Source organism: Dacryopinax primogenitus (genome assembly GCF_000292625.1).
Source record: "Dacryopinax primogenitus strain DJM-731 SS1 chromosome Unknown DACRYscaffold_14, whole genome shotgun sequence".
NCBI lineage: Eukaryota > Fungi > Basidiomycota > Dacrymycetes > Dacrymycetales > Dacrymycetaceae > Dacryopinax > Dacryopinax primogenitus.
Window position 1 is genome coordinate 735,703 of NW_024467211.1, and position 23,096 is coordinate 758,798.

Genomic DNA, 23,096 nt, shown 5'->3' on the forward strand with positions numbered 1-23,096 from the left:
CTGAGCGTGCGTATCTGGGTCATTCGTCCTGTCTGAGTGTCATTGACATGCCCAATCACAGAAGTCGCCAACGCACCAAGAACGGAATCCCAGCCTTGGCCATAGCTTCCCGTGCTGCCCAATTCTTAGCGACTTGCTTGCGCACGTCAGATGCACACCCCAATACTTGGCCGTCAACTAGGACAACCCGGTCAGTAGCTGTGAAGCAACTTGAGGGAGCATACGTACTATGTACTTTGATAGTCCAGGATGGCTTATGGGCGGGACCCATTCCCGCCTCAGAGAAGGCGAGACGCGATCCGTCGCCGCGATTCTCCTCTTTCTGGAAGAAGTTATGAAGCTGCATCGAGTAGTCGCTGCGAGTACCAGGACCGTTTCCAGTTGACATTATGGATGATTGGAGGAGAGGCTGTAGGGAGGATCACTGCGGTGATTGAGCGGAATGTCGTGCAGGGTATAGAACGGGAAATAGAGCGCACAAGGTATGTACAGTTCAAAGACGGGCTAGCGCAAGATTGACTGCTTTCAATCGGTGGTAGGACAGTCGAAAGTGAACCGCAACTGCACGCGCCTTATATACGACTCAGGATGAGACAACGCACGAAAGGCTGCGGGGTTTGCGAAGCGAAGATTATGCCGTGAAGTGCAGCAATCACGTTCCGTGCGCATTAAGGCATGTGTTGGCAATGCGGTGGGAAAAATACGACTGGAACCAACTAACGTGGCCGGAAGCCCTGAAGATCAGATGCGATCGAAGCGGGAGACAGGGGCATTAAGATTCTATTGCCCCGGCAGCCCTGACAAGTGGAGTATGGCATGAGTCCACGCTCTGAATAGGTCTTAGTGTGGAATATACCACAGATTAAGTAACTGCCATGAGCGCTGAGTTGTTGTCTCAACTTCCTGTCCGCCCCAGCTGAAAGCACCGTTCAACTCCTTTCCCTTCCTTTGTTCCTTCAATGGGTGTACCTTTCATCGGCATTGATGCTCAAGGAAGCGTATTTCAGCATAGTAATCATCCGTCTCATGGACGGGTGCTTAATCTGGAAGGCGCATTTGGACCGTATACAGACTCACTGGCGATTGGCGCGGATGAATAACGCCACGGGCCGCGCAATTCAGACCACACCAAATTCCCACTTCACTTGTGACATACTACAACCTCGTTCGGTCGGCCTCACCCTATGTCTTGTACTGTCTATCTGCGTGCCGTTCCCTCGAGGTTGCGGATCGCCAGTGTATCCCAGAACATGCATGACTTGAGGAAGGATATCGGAGAATACGGAAGAGATGGCTAAACGCAGAGCCGGACTGCTCCGCAACCCAGATCTCATCGCACCCTAATGCCGCTACACAAACACGTCAGCTTTTAGCTGTAACTGCAGTCGTCTACCTCCTTTTAATGACCGACGTATCGCTTAGGCTAAGAGCTAGCTGATAGTACGGCGTCCTGGGATCATGCGGTGGGAATATTTCGGACCCTTGGCTTGCCGTCCATCCACCACCGTGCGTCCTTCTCGTCTCTGACCATCGAAATTCATGATAGGTTGCTGCCAGGTATGGTCATATATTCGGTATCTGACCGTTACATTCAGGTAAGTCGCATTCCTGGGGTATGAGTAGTTCGCCAGCCGCCACTACGTCGTTTTGTTGCGAATTAGGGATGAGAGCAAGTCGCATCCCGAACAATGGCGAGCGCCGCTGGATCGGAATCGATGGGTATGTTCTAGAACCGCCGAAATCTCCGTACCCACACCGTGCTTATGCAGTGACCCAATGTGTCAGGCATTTGTAGATCAAGACTTCTAACACTTCTACTGTGAACAGCGGCTTAAGTCACATGACTTCCTATCTCCAACATTAGCCGCTAGTGATCCCAATTTTCTCGGGGCTTAGGTTCTCTCATCATTTACTTCACAATGATATTCTGATCTTTACAGGTTTACCGGAGAGTGTGATGTTCAGTCTCCAAATCATGCCCGACATCAGTTTGCAGTGCAAACGATGGTCGCACCAAAATATATATTTCAACAAGTTTTCTCTGCTGAATCCGAAAATGGCCGGACTCTTTAAGTTAAATCCGCTCCAATCAGTAACATATATGACTTCCTTTTCCATTGAACAAGTGCACACGCTTCAAATCAGACGACGTACGCATTGGCACCTCGATGTTTTCCTAGAATATCTCTATTCTCACCCGAGAAAAGGAGACTGCCGGTCCTACACTTTCCACTCTATCTCCAACCGTCAGGAAAGTTTGCGAAAGCGGCAGTCTTCTCTCCGCAGCGAGCCATGTCTGTGAAAGCGCAGATTGGTGATGCCCGAATGACCGTGAACGACCTCCCTTCTTCGCATGAGCCTCGATTGCCTCTTTCAGCTCCACCCGTTCTTCCTGCGATGTCTTGGAACACGTTCTCCCCTCACGGGCGATTGCAAGCGCTTTACCATGGTGCCGGTTATTGTTTCCAACGGGTTGATTCCCGTCCACCATAACTCCGGCCTGAAGCATGTTGAAGATGGTGGATGTTGACGCCCTTCGACCCACGTCCGGAAACCGTCAGCCCAAGCCAAGATCCGGCCGTTATCGCCAATCGCTCATAGTGAGGACGACAACTTCACCTTCTACTGACATCCCATTCCAAGCCCTGGACCGTGGCAAGAGCCCGGAGCTATGGTGCAAAAGCGGAGTATCAGGAACTCCGCTGTTCGGACCTTGAAGATGCTTGCGCGTCGTACGTATTACTTCACAGTGCTTCAGTTGGTTGATGCATCGGAGAAGAATTAGGCAAAGGGAGGGTCGATTGGTCGAGCGATTATGCTGGATCCAATTATGCATGTTCATCTGTTGTGTGGTCGTCTTCTCATCAGAGGACAGGTGCCGTCGAATACCGTTGGTTATAGGATCCGGATACAATGACCGCCCTCAGAACGAGAACAAACATAAGTACGTTAAAGTATGTTTGGTGCCAGGTGACGACCAGTGTCGTCTTGATTCCATTGGGGAAGATACAAACGAATCATCCTTCATACAATGATCAATGCTCGGGGTCAGTGTCAATGTGCTTCTGGAAGCTGCCGTGCGGTCTCGATCACGACTGTGTCGGGAGTAAGGGCCGAAAATGCATTTCATTGATTCGGGCGGGCCGGGGTTTTCTGCAACGAATATCCATATTTCTCATTCACCTTTTAGTATGGCCGTTTCTGCCGTCGCTGGCTTAGATGATACCCAGCGTATCAGTCCATTATCACCACGCGACGATGGCGCTATGAATTCCCCGTTTGGCCATAGCAACCGGGACAATGCAACACATCCAGAAGTGGCTGCAACCAGGATGCTCTGCCTCGAGGCGATTAATCCGCAGCCAAGGGGGAGCGGATTATAATATTTTCTAGGCAACGGCGTCAGGAAAAGCGATGTCAAGTGAACTGAATAGCACAAGGGGGTAGTATGTAAGAAGACCCTTCAGGACGGCGAAAAGTTGGAAAAAGAGCTAGGAACGCATGAAATAGACGGAGCCGGGCAGATTACAGAACGCCACATAAGACCGGCTTACATGCCTCCGTTTCGGTGCACCCCGGATTCTGAGAACGTGTCCCGGTTCATATCAGAGAGTAACTTGTTGGACGTCTTGTAACAGTTCTCGTTCAAGAGGTCGTTGGTAGTTGGGGAGATAAATCAATCAACGGTGGAAAATAAGAGGGAAAGACCCTTTGGTGGTGGTTGTTCTATCGTAAGAGGACCCGACAATGAGAGAATAGGCAAAGGAGAAATAGAGGGCAACGGAAGCTAATGAGCTGTCCCCCAAGCCGAGTGTTCGATTCGGTCCCATCTTTGTCCCTGTTCCCCCTCACTTTTCCCCTTCCCCTCGTCTCCCCTCGACACGGACAATCTGTTCTCATCTCCGGGAATACTGCTGAACAACAGCTGTAACCCCCAATTGAGAATATTTGCTTAACTTTTTTCAGACTTGCGAGGAGAGATACCGACGCGAAAGGCGCGACCATTCGCCCCGCAGAAAGTATCAGAAAGCCTCTTTTGACTCCGACCGTTTTCCCAGTATCCCGAGCTTTGTTGCGGATATCCGTTACCTTGAGCCTCCCCTAGTGCGTTTCCTCATGTAGTCGTTCGTTGACTATCCGTCTTACATCTTTCACAATCCAGAGGCACTCATACCATCTCACCCGTCGCCTCCACCCCGCGACCCACCCCCGACCTTGCACCTAGAGACCCTAGCATCGCACGTTGTCAGGCACCATGTCACAAGCGCAGATCGACATACAGGAGCGCATCGCAGCAGCGAGGCGAGAGGCAGAGACGTTAAAGGAGAAGATCAGGTTGAAAAAGGAGCAGACAGGCGATACCAGTTGTAAGCGTCAATCGCATGCACATGTCAACTAGCGCTTACATTCACGCAGTACGCGCGATGGCATCCGACGTTGAGCCCCTGCCACGTGTATCAATGCGCCAAAGACGCTCTCTCAAGGGTCATTTGGCAAAGATCTACGCGATGCACTGGGCACAGGATAAACGGCACCTCGTTTCTGCCTCCCAGGACGGTAAGCTGATCGTCTGGGACGCGTACACAACCAACAAGGTCCACGCCATCCCCCTCCGATCAAGCTGGGTCATGACCTGCGCGTACTCCCCGAGCGGCAACTTCGTCGCCTGTGGTGGTCTTGATAACATTTGTTCGATATATAACTTAAGGCAAAGGCCCGATACAAACGGGAAATCCAACGTCAAGGAACTCTCGGCACACACGGGTTACCTATCCTGCTGTCGCTTTATCGACGACCGCAAGATCGTCACCAGCTCCGGTGACATGACCTGCATGTTGTGGGATATCGAGGCTGGAACAAGGATTCAAGAGTTCAGCGATCACACCGGGGACGTCATGAGGTAGGGAATAAGCTCCGATGTTCCGATTGTAGCTGATGGATGGCATCCTAGCTTGTCTCTAGGCCCCCATCCCGGTATCTTCGTTTCCGGCGCTTGCGACGCCTCCGCCAAGGTTTGGGATATGCGGACAGGCAAGGCCGTGCAGACGTTCACTGGTCACGAGTCGGACATCAACGCCGTCCAGTTCTTCCCCAACGGCGACGCATTCGCCACCGGCTCTGATGACGCGTCGTGCCGTCTGTTCGACATGCGTGCCGATCGCGAGTTGATCGCCTACACGCACGACAACATTCTATGTGGTATTACCTCCGTTGCGTTCTCTTACTCTGGTCGGCTGCTGTTTGGTGGCTACGACGACTGGCAGTGTAACGTCTGGGATACGCTCAAGGGCGAGCGTATCGGTGTCCTCTCCGGTCATGAAAACCGTGTCAGCTGCCTCGGTGTGAGCAGCGATGGTATGGCCCTTTGCACTGGGTCTTGGGATAGCACCCTCAAGGTAAATCATTACATCCAAGTACCCAGAAAGATATCTGACGGTTGTTTTATCAGGTCTGGGCATGATCGACCTTATTTCTCCCCATCTCGCCGTCAAATACCCTGCGAGATACCTGGGTTACCCCTTCGTTCATGCGCCCCTTCAACATTGGAGGACAAGCCATTCGTCATCTATATCCCACTCTTTGCTTTCATCCGGTCCGTCGCGCTGTCCGTATCCATCAAGTCGTTTTCATTCCACCTTGCTTTTCTTCTCCTGTCGATCTGACCCCCCCAGCAAAAGGGCGAGCTCCCTCCCCCTCTATCAGGAAGGACATACATGGGTACAAGTGGACGAGAATGTCGAAGCAACCGTAGCATATCCACTCCTTTTTCTCCCTCTCACAGCTTGGTTTTCCTTCCCATTCCTTGTACCTATCTGTTTTATCCTGCTATTCCGTCTGTCCCTCGTTGACACGCATGCTTCCCTCTCTTGAGCCTGCCCCCTTCTCTCCTTTCCCGTATCTACGATCCCCCAGAGTCTGATGCCTTTTTATATCGGTAAATCCGTGTTCGCTAGCTAGAACGAAGCTGCCTCTATATAAGTATGCGCGAACTGTGCCGTCAAAAATGTTGAACTTGCGCTGCCTCACATTCCGACAGTCTTTATTCGGTGCGTTCAGAGTGGCGCACGTGAAGACGTGGTCAGAGCCTCAAACGTACCCAACTGGTGTCGACCTGTGCACACGATTCCTAGCATTATACCACCTCGACAACCTATCACAGTTGTCCTTTACCCTCTCTGGTCTACGCTGAACGCGTTTCTCACGCAAGATGGATGAAGAACGCGCTGCGAAAGCCGCCAGGGCGAAGGCGATGGTGGGCCTGTTGAGTCTCGCAGCCCTTTCCAGATCTGATCATCTTTGTGATTTTGCAGCTCAAGCAACGTCAAAAGAAGAAGAAAGTGGATGCAGCGGAAACTGCTACAGAACCGGCGTCGTCGAGGACGTCAATGGATATTCAGCGAGAAGACGGTTCTAGCGTTCCGTACGTACTTCTCTGGCGAGGCTTGTGGGTCATCGCTGACGCGTAGCTGGGCTGTATCAAGTCCATCATCGACCGCTCAGTCTGTAAAGACCGCGACGTCGACACCTGTGACTTCCCCACCATCAACACCTTCCATTCCCCCGCCTACTCCGGCTCAGCAACCCGTCTCCAAGAGCCCCGCAGCGTCATCACCTGGACCAGATGCGAATGGCATCGTCTCCCCCGAGGTTGGCAATACGGATGCCCTGCATGCCAAAGTCCAGACACAACAGCAGACGATCGCCCTTCTCGTGAGCGAGAAGGCGTCTCTGACTGCGTCGTTAGAGGCAGACGCTACGGAGGCTCGTGCACGGGCAGAAGAGCTTGAGGAGAGGGTCAAGGAACTCGAGAAGGAGGTAGGGGCAGAGCAGATGAGAGTGGCAGAAGCTCATGAAGTGGGAAGGAAGGAGAAGGAGAGAGGGACGGATTTGGTGAGATAATCGACCCTACACGTTGTACCCGAAGCTCATGAGTGCTCCAGGAGCGGGAGATCGAGCGCAACAAGCGTACGGCTGCGGATTTACAACTGCAGGTGTCACAGAAGAATGAAACGATAAGAAGTTTGGAGCTGCAGCTACAGGCGGACGATCGAATAGACAAACTCGAAAAGTCGCTGCAAAGTGCCCAGGATCGTGTCGAGACGCTGGAAACTCAGCTCGTGAAGTCAAAACAGGTACGCGCTGATATCCATATTCTGCACCGACTGTCTTAATGATGTTCTAGGCGCATACAAAAGCTAAAACAGAGCGGGATGACTTCGAGCAGCAGATTGATGCTCTGAGGCAATCTGAGCAGACCGCTCAGAAAGCCCTTGACGCTCTCAAGCTCGATCATTCAAAAATCACAGAGCAGTTGGCTAGTGTCACCACCGAACGTGACTCCCATCTATCTCAGAGGACCGATCTTGAGGCAAAAGTTCCAACCCTCGAGGCACAGTTGAAGGAGATGCAGGATGCTCTGGACAAGGCTACCACTGCGTCCGCTTCGACGGAGAAGCGCTTACAAGCTTCCGAGTCCGAGCTGACGACGGTGCTCAAGAGGGCCAATGATTTACAGGCCGAGAACGAGCGTATGTAGCATTTATTGAAGTTGACGTTTTGCTGATGCGTATGACAGAGATCCTGGCATCATTGGAGGAGCTACGGCCGAAGGTTGTTGAGTTGAACAATGAGAAAATCGACCTTGGGGACCGGATGGATGAGATGGCCAAGCAGCTGCGCGAGCGGGACGGTGTCATCGCTAAGCTGGAAACCTCCCTCGAAGAAGCCCGAAGCTTTGCCGAATCGGAAGGTACCAAAATGCGGTCATCCCTCGCAGATGCACACAAGCGGCATTCCTCAAGAGAGAGAGAGCTGGCAGATCTTGTCCAGACGCATGATGAGCTTCAACGGGAGCTTGAATCTGCATTAACGAGTGTCAAGGAGCTCGAGGCGGACAGGGCAGCATTGCGAAAGAACCTTATCACGACACAGGAAAAAATTGAGCGTTTCAAAATTGGCACCCAGGCACGCGTCTCAGAGCATGCTGCCGTGAAAAACGAGCTGGACGAGTACAAACAACGACTGGAAACGATGGAAGCCGAATCAAGTCAGAGCATCCAAGAGCTGGAGGAAGCGCTTCGTTCCGCCCAAGCTGAAGCAGAGGCATTACGAGCCGATGTGAACAAGCTCAGGACCGTTCCTGGAACGCCCATGAGCGGTGTGAACGGCGACGTCCCACGAACACCTGCAAACCGGTCATCGTTACAGGACGAGCTGAATCAGTCAATGGAGCAGGGCAACGTTATCGAGCTGTCCCAAGCCCGGACCCAAGTCCGGACTCTAGAGTCACAACTTCACGAAGGACAAACCCGTATACATTCTCTAACGCGCCGGATACAAGAATTGGAACTAGCAGGCGCTCGCAGCCCACCTCTGATGAGTGCGCAGCTCACCGCTCATGGCAGCGGCAGCAGCCCGTCGTATATGCGGACTGCACTGCCCACCTCAGCCTCTTATTCTTCTCTTCCACCACCAGCACGCAGCCAGACTTTCCTTCGCCCATCACTCGAAGCGGACGTGCCAGAGAATCAGCGGCACAAGCGACGGATCAGCCTGAGCATGCTCAAAGCGCGCATGGAGAGCGAAGTTGTTGCTGTCCCCGCAGCATCAACAACCGACACGGAGGAGCCGGTACAGCTACACGTTCGCAGTCAGTTTGGGGATGAAAGCCATATATTTTGGTGTGCCCAATGTAGGGGTGACGTCCTCATTCTGTGATAAGTCACGTAAATATCTCCATGTTTGACGTCCTCCATGGAAAGGGCGCCTTACTTTATCCATTGATTGTATACCCATCTTTGTTTAATCAAACAGGGACAATGCATGTAGCATTCGTGAATCCGTCCCCACCACACACTGTCCAATGGTCTGGCACATGATCTCTGGGCGAGGATTCCGTATTATCATTGTCCGGCAGCAGGATTAAGACTAGCTCACCCAGCGGCAGTACAGTAAAGAGAGTCGGTGTCTAACGAGCGAGCGAGCGAGATGTCCATAAAACCCCCGCAAAGGCAGAAAAACAGAGAGAGACAAAGCGTAAAAAAGAGATAGAGCTGGGAGAAGAAACACAAGAAACCATATCGCCCGCATTCGGTGGATTTTCATACATACAAGCGCCTTCTGCGCACGTCAAGCACCAGCGCGGCGTTCCCATCCCGCTGCTATGGTGCTCCCACTCCCGCTTCAAAATCCGTAGCCCAAACCGAGCTGCGCTCAGCTCAGCTATTATGGCTCGTCACCGTCCACTGGCTCACGGGTACCGTAGGCGGAGTGACAAAGTCGCTCGCGCTCATATCGTCCCACTGAGGGTTAAACAGCACCTGGATACTGTACGTCCCCGCATCCTGGAAAGTGATGCTGAGGACGGATACGCCCGGGTTGGGCTGGTCAACCTGTTGCGGGTTCGTGGGCAGGGGAGGGTCGCTCGCGTACCGTACAGGGTCGAGGGTCTGGAAAGTTGCACCTGTGCCGGTGGGGACGTTTAGCAGTTTCACTTGGGCGACCTTGCCTTCCAGAGTGAGGATCGCGGTGGTGCCGTTGTCCTGGTAGGTGATGGTAGCGTTTGTGTGCATGCGCCACTGCACGCTCGCAGTGGCGACAATGTCGTCCTGTAGGAGCACCTGGCGGCGGTTGTTGAGCAGCCTGATCCCGCGCTGGTAGGAAGTGACGTTAAAGTAGGTCGACGTCAAGTCCGTAGTGAAGAAAGCCGTGCTTCCCGCAGGGATCGTATACGTAGTCGTATAATCCTGCGCTTCTCCCGTAGTGCCAAAGTTCGCCGTAGGGCCGTTGTTCGCGACCTGGTTCTGCTCCCCGACGACGATAGCGTTCTGGCCCTCCGTACGCTTGCGATAATACAGCCATCTCTGGCTGTCCTGTCCTTCAGAAGAGAAGTATCCTGTGCTGAGGTAGTCGCCTGACCCCAGCTCGCCAGCAAACCTCTGCCCCATGAAATCGAGGACAAAGTCCCCCCCGTCAAGGTCACCATGCGTCTGATGGCCCGTATGGTTCCCGCTCTTCATAGCGACATACGTGCCGTTGTTGTTCGTCCAGCTGGATCGCATGCTTGCCCACAGATCCAGCCCGTTGTCAAAGTAGTGATCCAGGGGAAGGCCGTCCCACCATCCGCCGGTCACGCTCCCGTCATACCAGAACATACTCCACGGCTCGGCAGCGTCGAACCTGTCGCGCTGGAAGAGTGTGTACACGGGGGTGTTGTACTCCGAACCGTAGAGGAGCATACCGTTAGCGGTAGTGGAGTACTTGTTCGGTCCGTGGTCGCCGTAGTTGAACAAACTCGTCATGCCGGTGACGTAGATGTGGAAGAGCGCGGTTTCGTTAAACGACGGGTTGGCGTTCAGCATCCCGTAGTCACTCCCAGTCGCGGTCATGAGGGAGGAAGTCATCTCCGCGTGCGCGGTCGTACCAAAGTACCAGTAGTTGGCCGTCTCGGACCACGTGCCGTCGGTAGAAGGGGCCATAGCGCAGTTCGCAGTGGCATCGGGAACAGTATAGTTCAGCATCTGCTCGGCCATGCCCGTCGGGTCGTCCCCGAGGATCGCAAGTGCGCCAAGGCTGAGGCCACCGTTGCAAACACAATTCCAGTTCCCGTTCACAGCGTTCCACCAGCCGTTGGAATCGTGGAACGTCTGGTTGGTATATGCCTGCAAACCCCACGATATCCCCAGGTCAAGGATCGACCACATAATCGCGTCCCGCTGCGGTTGGGTCCAGACGTCGTACAGCCAGTCATAGGCGATCGCGAATGCAGCGGTAAACTCTGCCGTATCGAGGAAATGCGCGTAGTTCCAGTTATTCCCCTCTTCCCCAAAATAGGTGTCCGTGTTGTTCCCAGCGGCGTTGACGAGTTCGCTCCAAATCCGGTCAACCCACGTCGAGTCGTTCGTCATCCTGTACGCGTATGCCCAGCTCTTGACCTTGACCTTGACCTGCCGGGCAACATCCAGCACGCCAGAGCAGGACAGGCAGCCGTCGATAGAGTAGTTCGTAAGCGGCTCGTTATAGTAAAACGTCGCGTTGCCGAAGATGGTCTCGTTCCACCCGAACAGGTATGGGTCGTTGGCGATCATGTTTGGGAGTGCGGCCCACTTGTAGGAAGGGGCGATGAGACGCGGCCGATCGGGGCGTGTCACTATCCATGAGGGGCTGTCACCGGGGGACCAGGGGTCGGCGGGGAAGGTACTGGGAACATTGGAGGACGCATCGGAGGAAGGGGGGACGAACGTCGGTGCACCGTAGACTGCTGAATTCGTTTCCGTAGGGTAGATAGGCAGCCCATACGTATCCGTCGCGACGGCGAACCTGCCTACGCCTCCTGCTCCTGCTGGTCCTCCCTGCCCTCCGCTAAGTGGTGACCCGGACCCTCCTGACCCTCCAGCACCACCACTCGAGCTGCCAGAGCTCGCAGAAGCGTTCTTCTTATTCGCGTTCGAGACGACTATGCCCGCAACGATAGCAGCGATAATAAGCAGTAGGAGGAGGATACCGCCGATGATCCACCATTTCTTCTTGCTCCCCTTGGAGCGGGAAGCGGGGTCGTAGAATCCTGAGGACTGGTGTAGGTAGGGGTCGGACTTGCCTGCTTGCTCGTACCGTATGTCGCTGAGTGGGCGCATGCCGCTGTCGTAGGACTGTGTGCGGTTGCGATACCCTGGGTATCGTTGTGTTGACATGGTTGAAGTGGGGAAAAGAGGGAGTTGTTAGTGAGTGGATGCGCAGTGCGCAAGATGATGAATAGACTACTACTTTGTCAAATAAAAAGGTAAAAGAGCAAAGTAGTTGTGTTATTTCGAAGTTGTGCGGAAGAGGGAGAGGAATGCGGAAAGAAGAGTGATAGAAAGTGAATACAATAGTAGACCCTTCCAACGGGTTATTTCCATTGTTGCCATGCATTCCACACGCCATAAAACACCCATAATTAGAGCATTTGCCACTCACTTCGGCAAACTTTGACTTCTCTCGGCCAATACACATAAATATTATACCCATTTCAACCAAATCACCATCTAATCACTCATAACAGAATCATCATCAGCTAAGAATGGCGCGTACTCGTCCCCCCTCCGACGTACAGCACTCCGCATCCAGTCCTCGTCCACGTCCTCTAGGGCATACCCCTCCCCTCCCGCAAAAGAGAGGATCACAGGGAGGAGGACAAGCCCGTGCAGTGCTCCGGAGACGATGAGTGTCAGCCACATGCGGAAGTAGTATACCTGCGGCGCTTCATTAGCTCAGCCTCAAACAGGGGAACAGACGTACCTCGAGCAGCTTGCTCCTCGTCATCGCAAGCACGGATATCCCGATAAGTTTCGTGAACGTAATGCCTGACAGCACGCTCGGCCCCACTTCTACGAGCGCTGACCAAACTCTTTCGTCCCTCTCTTTCTGTCCTTCTGCCTGACTCCCGGGCACGGCGCCCATGAATGCCCGCGCGACGTGGGCGTTGAACTCCACCGCTATGCCAAGTGCGATCACGAGGTTCACAAGAGAGAGCGCATTAAGCGAGATCCCCCATACACCCATTACACCCCCGACGTTGAGCACTGTCAGCCCGACAGTGCACGATACGATCACGCCTGTCTTGACGGAGCCTAGGGCAAGGGAGGTGATGATCAGCACCGCGAGCAGGCCTAGGGAAATCGTTTCCTCCGTCATGGACCCGAGGTGTGCGTACTGGTCGAAAAAGACGTAAAACATCGAGTATGGGAACACCTGCGTGCCAGTCAAGGACGCGATATTATCTGCAATCCGGTGCGCTGCAGCAAAGGCGTTGATGAAGTCTTTTTGCTGCTTGAGCGGGGTGTGCGAGGTACGGAAGGACGACGCAGTTAGCGTCTTGCCGTCTGCGGAGAAGGACAACGCATCCCCATAAGCGGATTGACCGCCCAGCGGGCACTCATCGTTCGTTGGGGAGATAAGCCACTGCTTTACATACCGCATAAACTCCTCTCCTTGGGGAAGTCCCTCCAGCGTGATATTCCACGCCGGGGTATGATCCTCAAAGCATGGCTGGCACCTCCGTTCCGAGTCCCGAGGGAGGCAGAACGTGTTGGGGTCGTTCTTCCTCACCCGACAGCAGGAAGTATACTGCGGGTTCAGCCAGCGGAAAAAGTCGTCTATCCAGCTCGCGGCGGGTTCGGCGATAAAGGACGATGCCTCCCTTTGTCGCTCGGCTTCGAGCACGTTTGCCAGGCTGAACTCGTCGCATGTCGTGAACCGACCGCAGAGGTGCTGTTGGTCACGGCGGACGGTGGCATCGGCAGATGCGGCAACAAAGTAGATAGGCGGGCCAACCTCGTAGTAGTTGTCTATAGCGTTGAACCAGTCGATAAGGTAGGAATCAGAGGGAAGCGCGAGTCGCTGATCAAGACCCATATGTACGTGTCGAACTCCGATAAGGGAGAGAACGGTCAACCCTGTAAAAGCAGCGAGGACACAGGCCTTGACTTCCTTCTTGAGCAGGAAAGGCGCATATCGCTTCCGTACGAAACGAGTGACGGCGCTTCCTTCGGGATTTGGTGCGGTCTCCATCAGTGCTACGCGCTGTGAGAGCCTGAAGCAAGGCACGCAGTCAATACGACTAGACTAGTCCTGATCAGCATGAAATTTCAAGGCAGTGGATGAATCTCACCTCGACACGCCTCAAATCCAACGTCATCGCACTGACGAATACCGTCATTTGCAACAGCCCGTCCAACAACACGCTTCCAGCGGCGTAGAGAGCAAAGTTCCGCACAGCAGGCATGGGCACGAGTGCACCAAGACCGAAAGCCACTACCTCCGTTACTGTGCTGAGGAATATTGACGGTCCCATCTTTGCTAATGCGCGAGCTACCCGGTCTTCGGCGGGCAGCTGAGTGGGCACCGAATCGTCCAAGGAAGGTGCGCGAATAGACGGCGACATGGGAGTACCGTTGTTCCCGCCATTCACGCCGTTCGCGCTCGATGTGGCAGTACTGGGACCATGAAGGGCATTCTGCTTGTCAAGCTCATGCACCAGGATAAACACGTTGTCCACTCCGACGGCGAGAACGAGGAAAGGGATGACTTCCGCAATAATGAGGGTAGCGCGAACGCCTAGCAATGAGAAAAAGCCGACGGAAGAGAGAACAGCGATGATGACCATGATGATGCCAAACAAGCCGAGGGACACTTTAGAAGTGACGATCATCCGGAGATTGGGCCTGCGTATACGGGACAGATAGTACTTTGCCTTTGGGAAGAAGCCCTCTGGGATTTCGGCATCGGAGTATGACGGGGCAAAGAAGGATATGCGACCAGAACTGCCCAGTGTCAGGGAAACATAGACGAACATGACCAAGTAGGACATGATGACGATAGGAACATCGGTATTCGTGCTCTTATTCAACTCCTCTTCCAAGCTGACACCGGTCGAGAAAGAGACCTTCATTCCGTGCCGAGCGGCGGTCGTGGGAACCACAGACTTCTCGATGAACGAGCGAAGTTCACGTTCCCACTCCTCGACCAGAGCTTTGTGCGTCGCATTCATCGAGTCGGGGACCACGAAAGTCATCACCACTGCGGAAGCCTTGGAATATACTGGACCAGCGTCGGATTGGGGGATACCACCCAATGCGTACTTTGGCAGCAGGGGCTGACCCCACGCTGAGAGGCAGTTGGACGGAGTGGTGGCGCAGTCATTCAGCGTCTCTCTCCAGGTGGACTCTTCCTCATTGTCCAAATCGCCGAGCCAAGCCAGTGGCGACTGGATGACACAAGGTGTTCCCTGTCCAGCTGGTGCCAGACAGATATCTTCGAGTCTGATACCCGACTCGCTACGAAGGCTGCTAATGGTACCTTGGACATCGTCGATGTACTTCAGCCTCTGGAGCGTCAGAACGCCATCCGGTTCCTCGTTGATGGAAGTGAAGAAAAGCTGTTCGGTTCGATAAAACGGTTCAAAATACTGGTCGAAGTACTCCTTCTGCGCTGCGCTCTCACTGCCAGGCGCGACCCACAACTTGACAGGATCGGTCTCGAACCCGAAACGCGCCCAACCGATGTTCAGCACACCGATCACAGCAGCGGCGATAGCAAACGTAAGCCATGGTTTGCTGGCGCACCAATAACCAAGCTTGAAGTAAAACCTACGCAGCCATGCATTGAGCTTGTGCTGCCGTGGTTGGGTCGCCTCCAGAGGGTCGAGGAGTGATGTGCCTCGTCCGAGATGAGCCCGATGCAGTGATAATCCGGCGACGGATGATGCTGATTCTGTAAGATGGTGTCCGCTTTGTGTTGAGGTCGCTCCAATCAAGGTCTGGTGAGATCCGGCGTCGCCTGTGGAGAGCGCAACACCCTCTTCTCCTTCGAGTTGGATGTGTCGTCGCTGGTAAAACGCACGGAAGATGATGAGAGCGATGAAGGCGGCGAGAGCGAGGGAGTAGGTGAGGGTGAGGGTGAAAGTAAAGCAGGACATCATCCCGACCCGACAGCTGGAGCCATCGGACGGTGGCGGGACGTATGGCAGTGTGGGGCATACGCTGGGACAGTCGACACATGCGCACCTGCTCCCCAGGTCTTGGGAAGCGCAGTCTAACGGTGTTCTTGTGAGTGGTGTCATGGACTCGTTCCACTGTCGTGGGTAATCGATCTGGAAGGGACTGCCCGGTCCAACATCCTTCTTGTCGCCCATGAACTTGAGGAACGCATCTGCGCTCTTTGCCCCTCCACCAATAAAGTCCATCGCGAACTGGTTTGCTGCACCCATTTGCACGTACTTGCAGGAATCGAAGAACCCCTGCTTGAACCCTTCCCCAACGGCGAAGTCGACGCTCTTGACTGCCGTCTCGCCCGAGGTGGTCGTCTGTGTCGACGTGACTTGGACAAACGTGCCCTGGTATGGAGAGCAAGTAAAGGAACAGAAGAAATCGCGGAAGTTGTTGAAGCATGCGGGGCAGGAGGAGATGATAGGGGAGACAGTTTTGAGGTTTTCTGCGAGCGTGTCGAGTTGGGCGGAAGAGCAGCAGGCTCCACCTGTGCTGAAGGAAGGACCGCAGACGGAGACCAAACTCTGTCTGAATTCTTCGTCGGGCTACGTTTGGCACTGTCAGCCTCTTCTGCGCAAGATCATGAGCTCAACTCACGTCTGTCGCTATGCCGCTGTCTGGACAGGGTAATTCCGGCGAGAACATAGACGCCCGACCACATGAGCCGCGCATAGCGCAGTGACCTGGTTCACCCAGCATTATGAATATAAGATAAGTTGATGTTGACTAGTGCAGGGTATAGATAAAGATGTGTATGCACTGTGGTCGTCGTCGTTCGAGGAAGTGTGCGCGTCACTACTGTAATTCTGGGGAAGGCTCAGGAGTGGCGACGTGCGCGTCACCCCATTCTTTGGACCGCCGGCATGAAGGGTACGAGATAGTCCGGCTCGGCTCCGAAGGTGGGCCGAGCTATATTTGGATGTTCAGTGGAATCGTGCTCTCTTGAAGACGAACAATCAGTATGCAACCAATGCGTATACAATAAATGCAAAGACCAGTTTAAACTCCAAAATAAGGAAGTTACATCGAACAATCTTAGCACTTCACTTCCGTGAGGACTGAATGGTTTGCATCTGTGGAAGAAACACCAACCCGACTGCAACTTGGGGTCATCCATCCAGTCCTCGGTGTAGAAGGTAACTCAATTTATCTTGCGACATAACAAGTGCTCTGCCGAATAAAACCCGGGCTTGGAGTGACAGAGCCTAGAACTCAGGGACGAGGCGACAAATCGACGTTGCAGGTCACAAAAAGATCGTGCGTGATATCAATTGCAAGAACAGGATTTCAAGGGGGACTGCAGCCACCCCGGGATTGCAGACTGTTTGACAAAAGACAATGGTCTGGCTTTCTATCAAGGATACACCAGCAGTTTCAAGAGGCCTTATGAATGGCAGATCCGCGACACCGAAGCCCGACGTCGGGATGCCCACGCGGGTCTGGCTTCTGCTGGTGGGGCGATGTGTTGCCGTTCGGAGGATAAGGAAAGAAAGCCTCTCATGATTGCTTCTGGACGACGCTTTCTGCTACGGTACTGATATCAAGATCGTGTACAATAGTCGTGGAAAAGCCAGAGATGGTTGTGGGTTGTGGTTGAAATTGACCACCAGATGGACCCTCGTCATTGCGACAATTAAGCGGAAGCAAATAGCGATGCGCGGAGAAATAATGTGCGCGGAAGTAAACCATGAGGGTGTTTTCTGTTTTTACGTTCCATTCGTCGGTGTGCCGCGTTGTCGCTGTCTCTTCAACCCCTCGTCGTTGCCATTCTCACTCTCCTTCTAACGTCTGCCATCCCTCTACCTCTCTCCCTGCTCGTCGTCGTCGTCGTTCTCGACATCGTCGACATCCTCCTCTTTGCCTCAAGCTACTGTCAACATCGTAGTAGAGCATCGACGCGGACATCTCTTCAATCTCAGTCACTCATTTCATCCAACTGCACTTCTTTTGTTCTCTCTTTTTTGCCTGCAACGAACCTACCCTGTCTACAAACGGCCGGCCGTGATTGAACAGTAGAGGACGCGTCTTCCTCTAGCCAATCCTTCAACACCCACCGTCTATCCGACAATGCACCGTCCTTCCATATTACTTCTTCTCCTCATCTCTCTAGGGGCCGTACAAGGGCTGTCGTACGTGCGCGACCACACGCGACCTCCAAGGGAAGCACCTCTACCCGTTGCCAAGCGTGAACTGTCAGGCGGTATCGCAGCCGCCCATGTCGCGCGTAACAATGCGCACCATCATGGACGTATGATTCGCCGGCGCACTGTCCAGGCCAATGTAGAGAGGGATATCATCACGTCTTTGTTTCCCCCCAATCCTGCCGGAAACGCCGCACCTACACCCACAGGGAATGCAACGAGTACATCGTCCGATACGACTTCCAGCTCGTCATCCACCACTAACGTATGTTGCTGTTCACGTCCGTCTATTTCACTCGCTGACTTCACCTTCAGAGCACCATTCCCACCGATTCCCTTAGCAGTACTTCTTCCTCATCCACTACCACTACCAGCACTACTTCTACCTCTGCTACTACGTCCACCACATCCACAAACTCGACAACCACTACCTCCAGCACCACAAGCACGACTCCCACAAGCTCCGACACCACCCTTCCTCAAGCCACTGCTCCTGCTCCAGACAACAATCAAGACAATCAAGTGAGCACGCAGTATCAGTACGTGACGACTGGGTCGCGTCCGTCCATATCTTCAAGTCCTACGTCATCGGCGGGTGCCTCCGGTGCTACGACGTCCTCGACCTCCATCGCTAAGAATACGTTGATCGCTATCATCGTCATCGCGTCCGTCGTGGGTGTTTCGGCAGCTGCATTCACCATCATCCGGAAATGGAAGTTCGGCCCGTCGAGCAAGTTCGAAGAGCGCATGCAGCCTATCGATTTCTCCCCCGGTGGTGGAATGGAGGAGGTCGAGGAGAAGGCCCACAACCGAGGCACGAGTGGTGGATCCTGGGAAGCTGGTTCTGGGGAGAAGAATGATGCCGGTCTCGCAGCGGGTGGATCCACGTACCCCGATGCGTCTCCTTCAGAGGCGTATGCCTCTTATCCGCAAGCGCATGACTACACGTCGAACGGCGCGTACCCGGCACACGACTTCACTGCTGGCTCCACGGGCGAGTACGGCTACAGCGGTCAGGAGCAGTACGGCTATGCCGATATGCAGCGTGGCGGTGACCCGCACGCTCAGTACTACGCCGAGCAGCAGCACTATGCGGACCCTAGCCATCAAGGTGCCGACTTGGCGCGTGGGCCGAGCGCGAACTATGGCCAGCACGCCCAGTATGTCCAAGAGGGCGCTGATCTGACACGTGGCCCAAGTGCGAACTATGGACAGCACGCACAGTATGCCCCAGAAGGCGCGGACTTGACGCGTGGCCCGAGCGCAAACTATGGTCAACAGGCACATTATGCCCAGGAGAATGCATACGCACAGCAATTCCCTGGGTACGGCAACAATGGCGGCTACCCATCGCACGGCCAGCAACAGTTCCATGGCGGATACTAAGTTCTAGGCACGTGGAGCATTCATGATTTCGACAGCGACATTGCATACAGCACAACTGCTTTCTTTTACTTTCCATCTTTCCCCGCGCTCGTTTTATTCCGAGTGTCCGGCAGTGCCGAGCACTCATTTTCTTGTATCTTGCTTTTAACCCCGTCCTTGCGTACCTCAAGTTTTCCCCCTGCGACACGACTTTTTTGCTTGATTTTTTGTTCTGCCACCGCCGTCCATGCAAGCAGCCTATCTTCCGACATATCACTCTCTTTCATGTCCGAACCTGTGCTCACAAGATATCCTACTGTTTTGGCATCCCTTTCTTCGTGCCGCATATGAAACCGAGGCGATGCTTGTGGACGGGAGATGCGTTCTGATGCGCTACTGTAATGCCTGCAGTGAGCAGATAGCTAGGAGGAATGTAGTGCGTTGATACAACTACAGTCGACGGCCCGAGGTGTAGCTGGACAGCCAACCCAACTGAACTAGCACAGCACGACGTCTATCCACCCTTGGTACTTGTTGAGAAAACTGCAGCATCTTATCCTTGGTTCTGTAGGCTAAAGAAGCTGATCGGGCTGCTGTCTGACCAGCACCCATCAAGAATCCTGGTTGCTATGCAATAAACTTATTTTCGACACAGCAACAGGAACAGAATTGTGGAGGTGACAGTGCTTAATCAACCCCAAAAGGTTGGACCCGTTACCCGATGCAGGCGTCGTTCCACTTTTGAAGTTGACCAGCATCCATCATACTGTCCGGAGGTTTCTGCTTCTGCTAGCGCCGAGATGAAAGATACACTCCAAAAGACAGAAACCACCCTGTTCTGACCCCACTGAGAACGAAGATTACGACAACCACGTGCCGCTGAGGACTCGGACTTTTCGTCTTCCGGCCTAGGACGCCTCGAACGGAGCCCGCTCAGGGTCCGTCGCGTTTCGGCGAATGGCATTTTCCGACCAAGGGAAGAAGGGCCTACACTTCCCAAGATGATATTCAACCCCCGCCCGAGAAGGTCAAGGTGGAAAGTGTACCGCCAATTGGCTGTGTGATTGTTGTCGATCGTCTTGGGCAGACGATAGACACTGCATCCCATCGATTCCGGGCGATCTACGTCTCCGGTAAGACACGAGTTGTGGCAAGCCAGAGATAATCTGGATTATCAGTTTGGCCGAGCACTACTTTGAAATGGTTTAAAATAATGGCACCACATGACTGAGACATTCACCAAAAAAGGCCCACCGGTTCTCGCATACCAGTTGCAGTCTCCGAAACTAGAAAAAGACCAACAAGTCAACTCGCGATCCCGACTGCGTCAAAGATGCCTGTCCAAAAAGGAGATCGAATCTATATTCCACCACGGAACTACAACCAACGAGTTCTTCGAGTGAAGTGGACCGACTGGTTCAGAGAATATTCCGCCAACTATGTGGGCGTCACTGCCAAGAATCAAACACAACGTGAGTCACGTCGGAACAGGGTTTCGCAACGGCTCAGCCAAATTTATCCTAGAGAACGAAGATATTCAACTCTTTCTAGCAGAAGACTGGTATGATTATGAACATCTCTCTGCCGCTGCTGCACGAGAGCTCCCACCTCCAGGCGGTAGGCTCTAACCCTGCGGTCAAACAGATAAATTCCTCACCAAGTTGCGATGTTCCCCTAGGCTGGCTGATAGACGTAACCGACCGCTTTCAATACGGGAACTTTAATACTCGAGAAGGACAGCAGCGATTCCTGGTTTTTCACGACAAAGATAACCGAAGTCCCTATCAAGTGGGTACTACCTTCCTTGCAGTTATTTCCTAAACCGGATGCCGACTAACTTGATGCCTACAGCACATGTTCGTCGAGAATGGCCAACACGTCATGACACAACGGATGAACAACATGATGCAGAGTGTGATACCAGGATTTCTCGAAGGACTGTCCCGTTCGGCTGGGCCAGACGTGTTGAGCACGCAGTTTGGAGACTTTCTGAATGACTTTTGAGAATCCAAAGAACGAAACTGGAAGTTGTCGGAATATGCTAATCTTCTCCTATTTTCCCATCAGGGCCGTCTCATCATGTATCATCTAGGACTCTTAGAGATTACAATGCATAAATCAAAGTGATACACATACACACATCGGTGAGCATTTTATTATGATGCACGGGTAAATGTCGGAAGCGAGCAAGTTACTGAAAAATCGTGATAATGCGTGATATCGACAATAATACAGCGGTATAGAGACATCCGCACGGGATACACAGCCCAGAATCTTCTAGCTCATGCACCAACCGTCAATCCCTTGCTAGCACTCTCCCATTCGGGACCGAATGGCAGTCCCATTCCCATTCCCATAGGCGCACCGCCCATCCCGCGGTCATTTGTCGCACCAGCCTTGGCCGTAATGTTATCGAAAATCTTCTCCATCCCGGTGGTCCATGCGTCCAATGCGTTATACCGCCTCGCATCTAAGCCTTTGTGTCGTTCCAGTTCGACAATCTGGGCGACTTGGTCAATCCGGCCTTGAACCTTGCCGTCCAGGATGAGTCCAATACACAGCTCCTCGACTTCGGCATTGTCAACATTTAGTTGTTTTGCGAGGAAACCGATCTCTAGCCGCGTGTATGGCTTCATGAGATCGATGAGGTAATGTGTGCGGAGTGAGCGCAATACGTCACCCATATACGAGCAGATGAACGGATCGTCCATAATAGTGGCCTTGTTCTCTCTCAGGATCTTTTCCGCTTCATGAACTTCTCGTCGCTGATATGCTGATACGAGATCCGTCATGGCCGTGATCTCCGGGTCGTTTTTGTATCTAGATCTCCGTGAGCTTTATTCAAGACCTGTCATGTGACTCACGGTTTTGTTTCCTGAGAATCGAAGGGATTCACCTCGGCACCAGTTAACATATTCGCCAGCACAAGATATTTGAGAACCTGTATCCTCTGCGGGCTTCCAGCCTCATCATAGCTTCTAAAGCTTTCGAAGAAGTCGCTCGAAGCTTTTGCCCAGTGTCGCTCGCCCATCCACATCTTACCACCGCACTCTCGGATAACACCCATAATGCGGGGATGGGGGATGGCAGAGCGCACTTGACTAGACGCGTTGTAGATCTCCTTCAGCTTCTTGTAGTCTCGCATGTCGGAGTACATCTGAATCTCAAGGGCGTAGATTTCAAGGAGCAGGGTACCGGTAGCCGACTGGGCGGTCGAGTCATCGGCGCCTGTTGGTGCCGCCGCATTCGCAGATAATGTAGAGGCATGAAGTGACTTTAGCAACTAATATTCTGTTATAAATCATGCAGGTCCGATAATGGTGAATATAGCCTACTGCTTGTAACCTTGGATATTCATGCTTGTCCAGGTAGAGCTTGGCCAGCTTAAGGTTCGTTTTCACACTTAAGCGCTCATTCTTCGCCTCCTCCAGAGCCTTTCTTGTGATCTCGTAGAACTTTTCCAAAATTTCCATTTGTTCCTGCTCAGAAGGCTTCTTTCCTGCCCTGCTCTTATAGCGCCGCTTCTTGCCGCTCCCGCTCACGTAGTCTAGAATGCCATTGATAGTCTTTTCGCTATAGTTCCGGGTAACAGCGGACTTGGTATAAGATAGCAGCTTAGTGTATGTCTTGAGCGCTTCAGAAGGTCGGTTCAACACGAGAAAGTTGAGTTTTGTTTGTTGCTTCAACCCTTTGAAGCCCCTGCATCTCGTGTGTTGAGGATCTCGCCCTGGACGGACATGTACATGCACGTACCAGTCTCCTTTTTCTGGTTCATCCTCTACTATCGATTTAAACTCTTCAATCGCCGCTTCGGGGTCGTCCTCTTTCATTGCTGTATGAACATGCGAGTCAGAGTGTTCTTGTCGCGTGTAGGGCCACGCGTACATTTGGCAGTGTAATACCTGTTTTCGAGAGACGCATCTGCCTGATCGTCGCCATCGTCGTCCGAATACTCAAAGCCGTACTCGTCATCTTGCATGTACTCGTCGTCGGACATCCTGTTCGTATGCGATGATAATTAACGTTGTGGACGAATCAGAATGGTAGTACTTGTGACTAGTGCGCG

At 53.2% G+C, this 23,096-nt stretch overlaps 7 protein-coding genes across 7 annotated transcripts; 3 read left to right on the forward strand and 4 right to left on the reverse strand.

The window, feature by feature from the left end:
• Positions 1 to 19: 19 nt before the first annotated feature.
• On the reverse strand, positions 20 to 388 carry DACRYDRAFT_109464 (uncharacterized protein; the record flags this gene model as incomplete). The annotated part of the gene is made up of 3 exons (XM_040768883.1): positions 20 to 28; positions 77 to 177; positions 229 to 388. 3 exons carry the CDS (start codon positions 386 to 388, stop codon positions 20 to 22), a joined length of 270 nt encoding a protein of 89 aa, XP_040626938.1.
• Positions 389 to 3,807: 3,419 nt separating this feature from the next.
• DACRYDRAFT_23568 (guanine nucleotide binding protein beta subunit 2) lies at positions 3,808 to 5,908 on the forward strand. Its single transcript, XM_040773287.1, has 5 exons — positions 3,808 to 4,104; positions 4,163 to 4,367; positions 4,417 to 4,900; positions 4,952 to 5,396; positions 5,450 to 5,908. The coding sequence occupies exons 2-5, from the start codon at positions 4,256 to 4,258 to the stop codon at positions 5,459 to 5,461; spliced, it is 1,053 nt and encodes a 350-aa protein (XP_040626939.1). The 5' UTR covers positions 3,808 to 4,104; positions 4,163 to 4,255; the 3' UTR covers positions 5,462 to 5,908.
• A 3,310-nt stretch (positions 5,909 to 9,218) lies between these two features.
• Positions 9,219 to 11,633, reverse strand: DACRYDRAFT_54919 (uncharacterized protein; the record flags this gene model as incomplete). Its single annotated transcript, XM_040775292.1, has 1 exon — positions 9,219 to 11,633. One exon carries the CDS (start codon positions 11,631 to 11,633, stop codon positions 9,219 to 9,221), a length of 2,415 nt encoding a protein of 804 aa, XP_040626940.1.
• A 390-nt stretch (positions 11,634 to 12,023) lies between these two features.
• Positions 12,024 to 16,169, reverse strand: DACRYDRAFT_109468 (multidrug efflux transporter AcrB transmembrane domain-containing protein; the record flags this gene model as incomplete). The annotated part of the gene is made up of 4 exons (XM_040768884.1): positions 12,024 to 12,230; positions 12,277 to 13,602; positions 13,649 to 16,069; positions 16,122 to 16,169. The coding sequence occupies 4 exons, from the start codon at positions 16,167 to 16,169 to the stop codon at positions 12,024 to 12,026; spliced, it is 4,002 nt and encodes a 1,333-aa protein (XP_040626941.1).
• A 1,104-nt stretch (positions 16,170 to 17,273) lies between these two features.
• DACRYDRAFT_23571 (uncharacterized protein) lies at positions 17,274 to 19,477 on the forward strand. The gene is made up of 2 exons (XM_040773288.1): positions 17,274 to 17,930; positions 17,981 to 19,477. The coding sequence occupies exons 1-2, from the start codon at positions 17,592 to 17,594 to the stop codon at positions 19,049 to 19,051; spliced, it is 1,410 nt and encodes a 469-aa protein (XP_040626942.1). The 5' UTR covers positions 17,274 to 17,591; the 3' UTR covers positions 19,052 to 19,477.
• Positions 19,478 to 20,363: 886 nt separating this feature from the next.
• Positions 20,364 to 21,034, forward strand: DACRYDRAFT_109470 (uncharacterized protein; the record flags this gene model as incomplete). The annotated part of the gene is made up of 4 exons (XM_040768885.1): positions 20,364 to 20,502; positions 20,555 to 20,647; positions 20,709 to 20,818; positions 20,882 to 21,034. 4 exons carry the CDS (start codon positions 20,364 to 20,366, stop codon positions 21,032 to 21,034), a joined length of 495 nt encoding a protein of 164 aa, XP_040626943.1.
• Positions 21,035 to 21,236: 202 nt separating this feature from the next.
• On the reverse strand, positions 21,237 to 23,027 carry DACRYDRAFT_81701 (endopeptidase; the record flags this gene model as incomplete). Its single annotated transcript, XM_040776524.1, has 5 exons — positions 21,237 to 21,850; positions 21,895 to 22,313; positions 22,366 to 22,729; positions 22,784 to 22,862; positions 22,916 to 23,027. The coding sequence occupies 5 exons, from the start codon at positions 23,025 to 23,027 to the stop codon at positions 21,313 to 21,315; spliced, it is 1,512 nt and encodes a 503-aa protein (XP_040626944.1). The 3' UTR covers positions 21,237 to 21,312.
• Between the last annotated feature and the right edge of the window lie 69 nt (positions 23,028 to 23,096).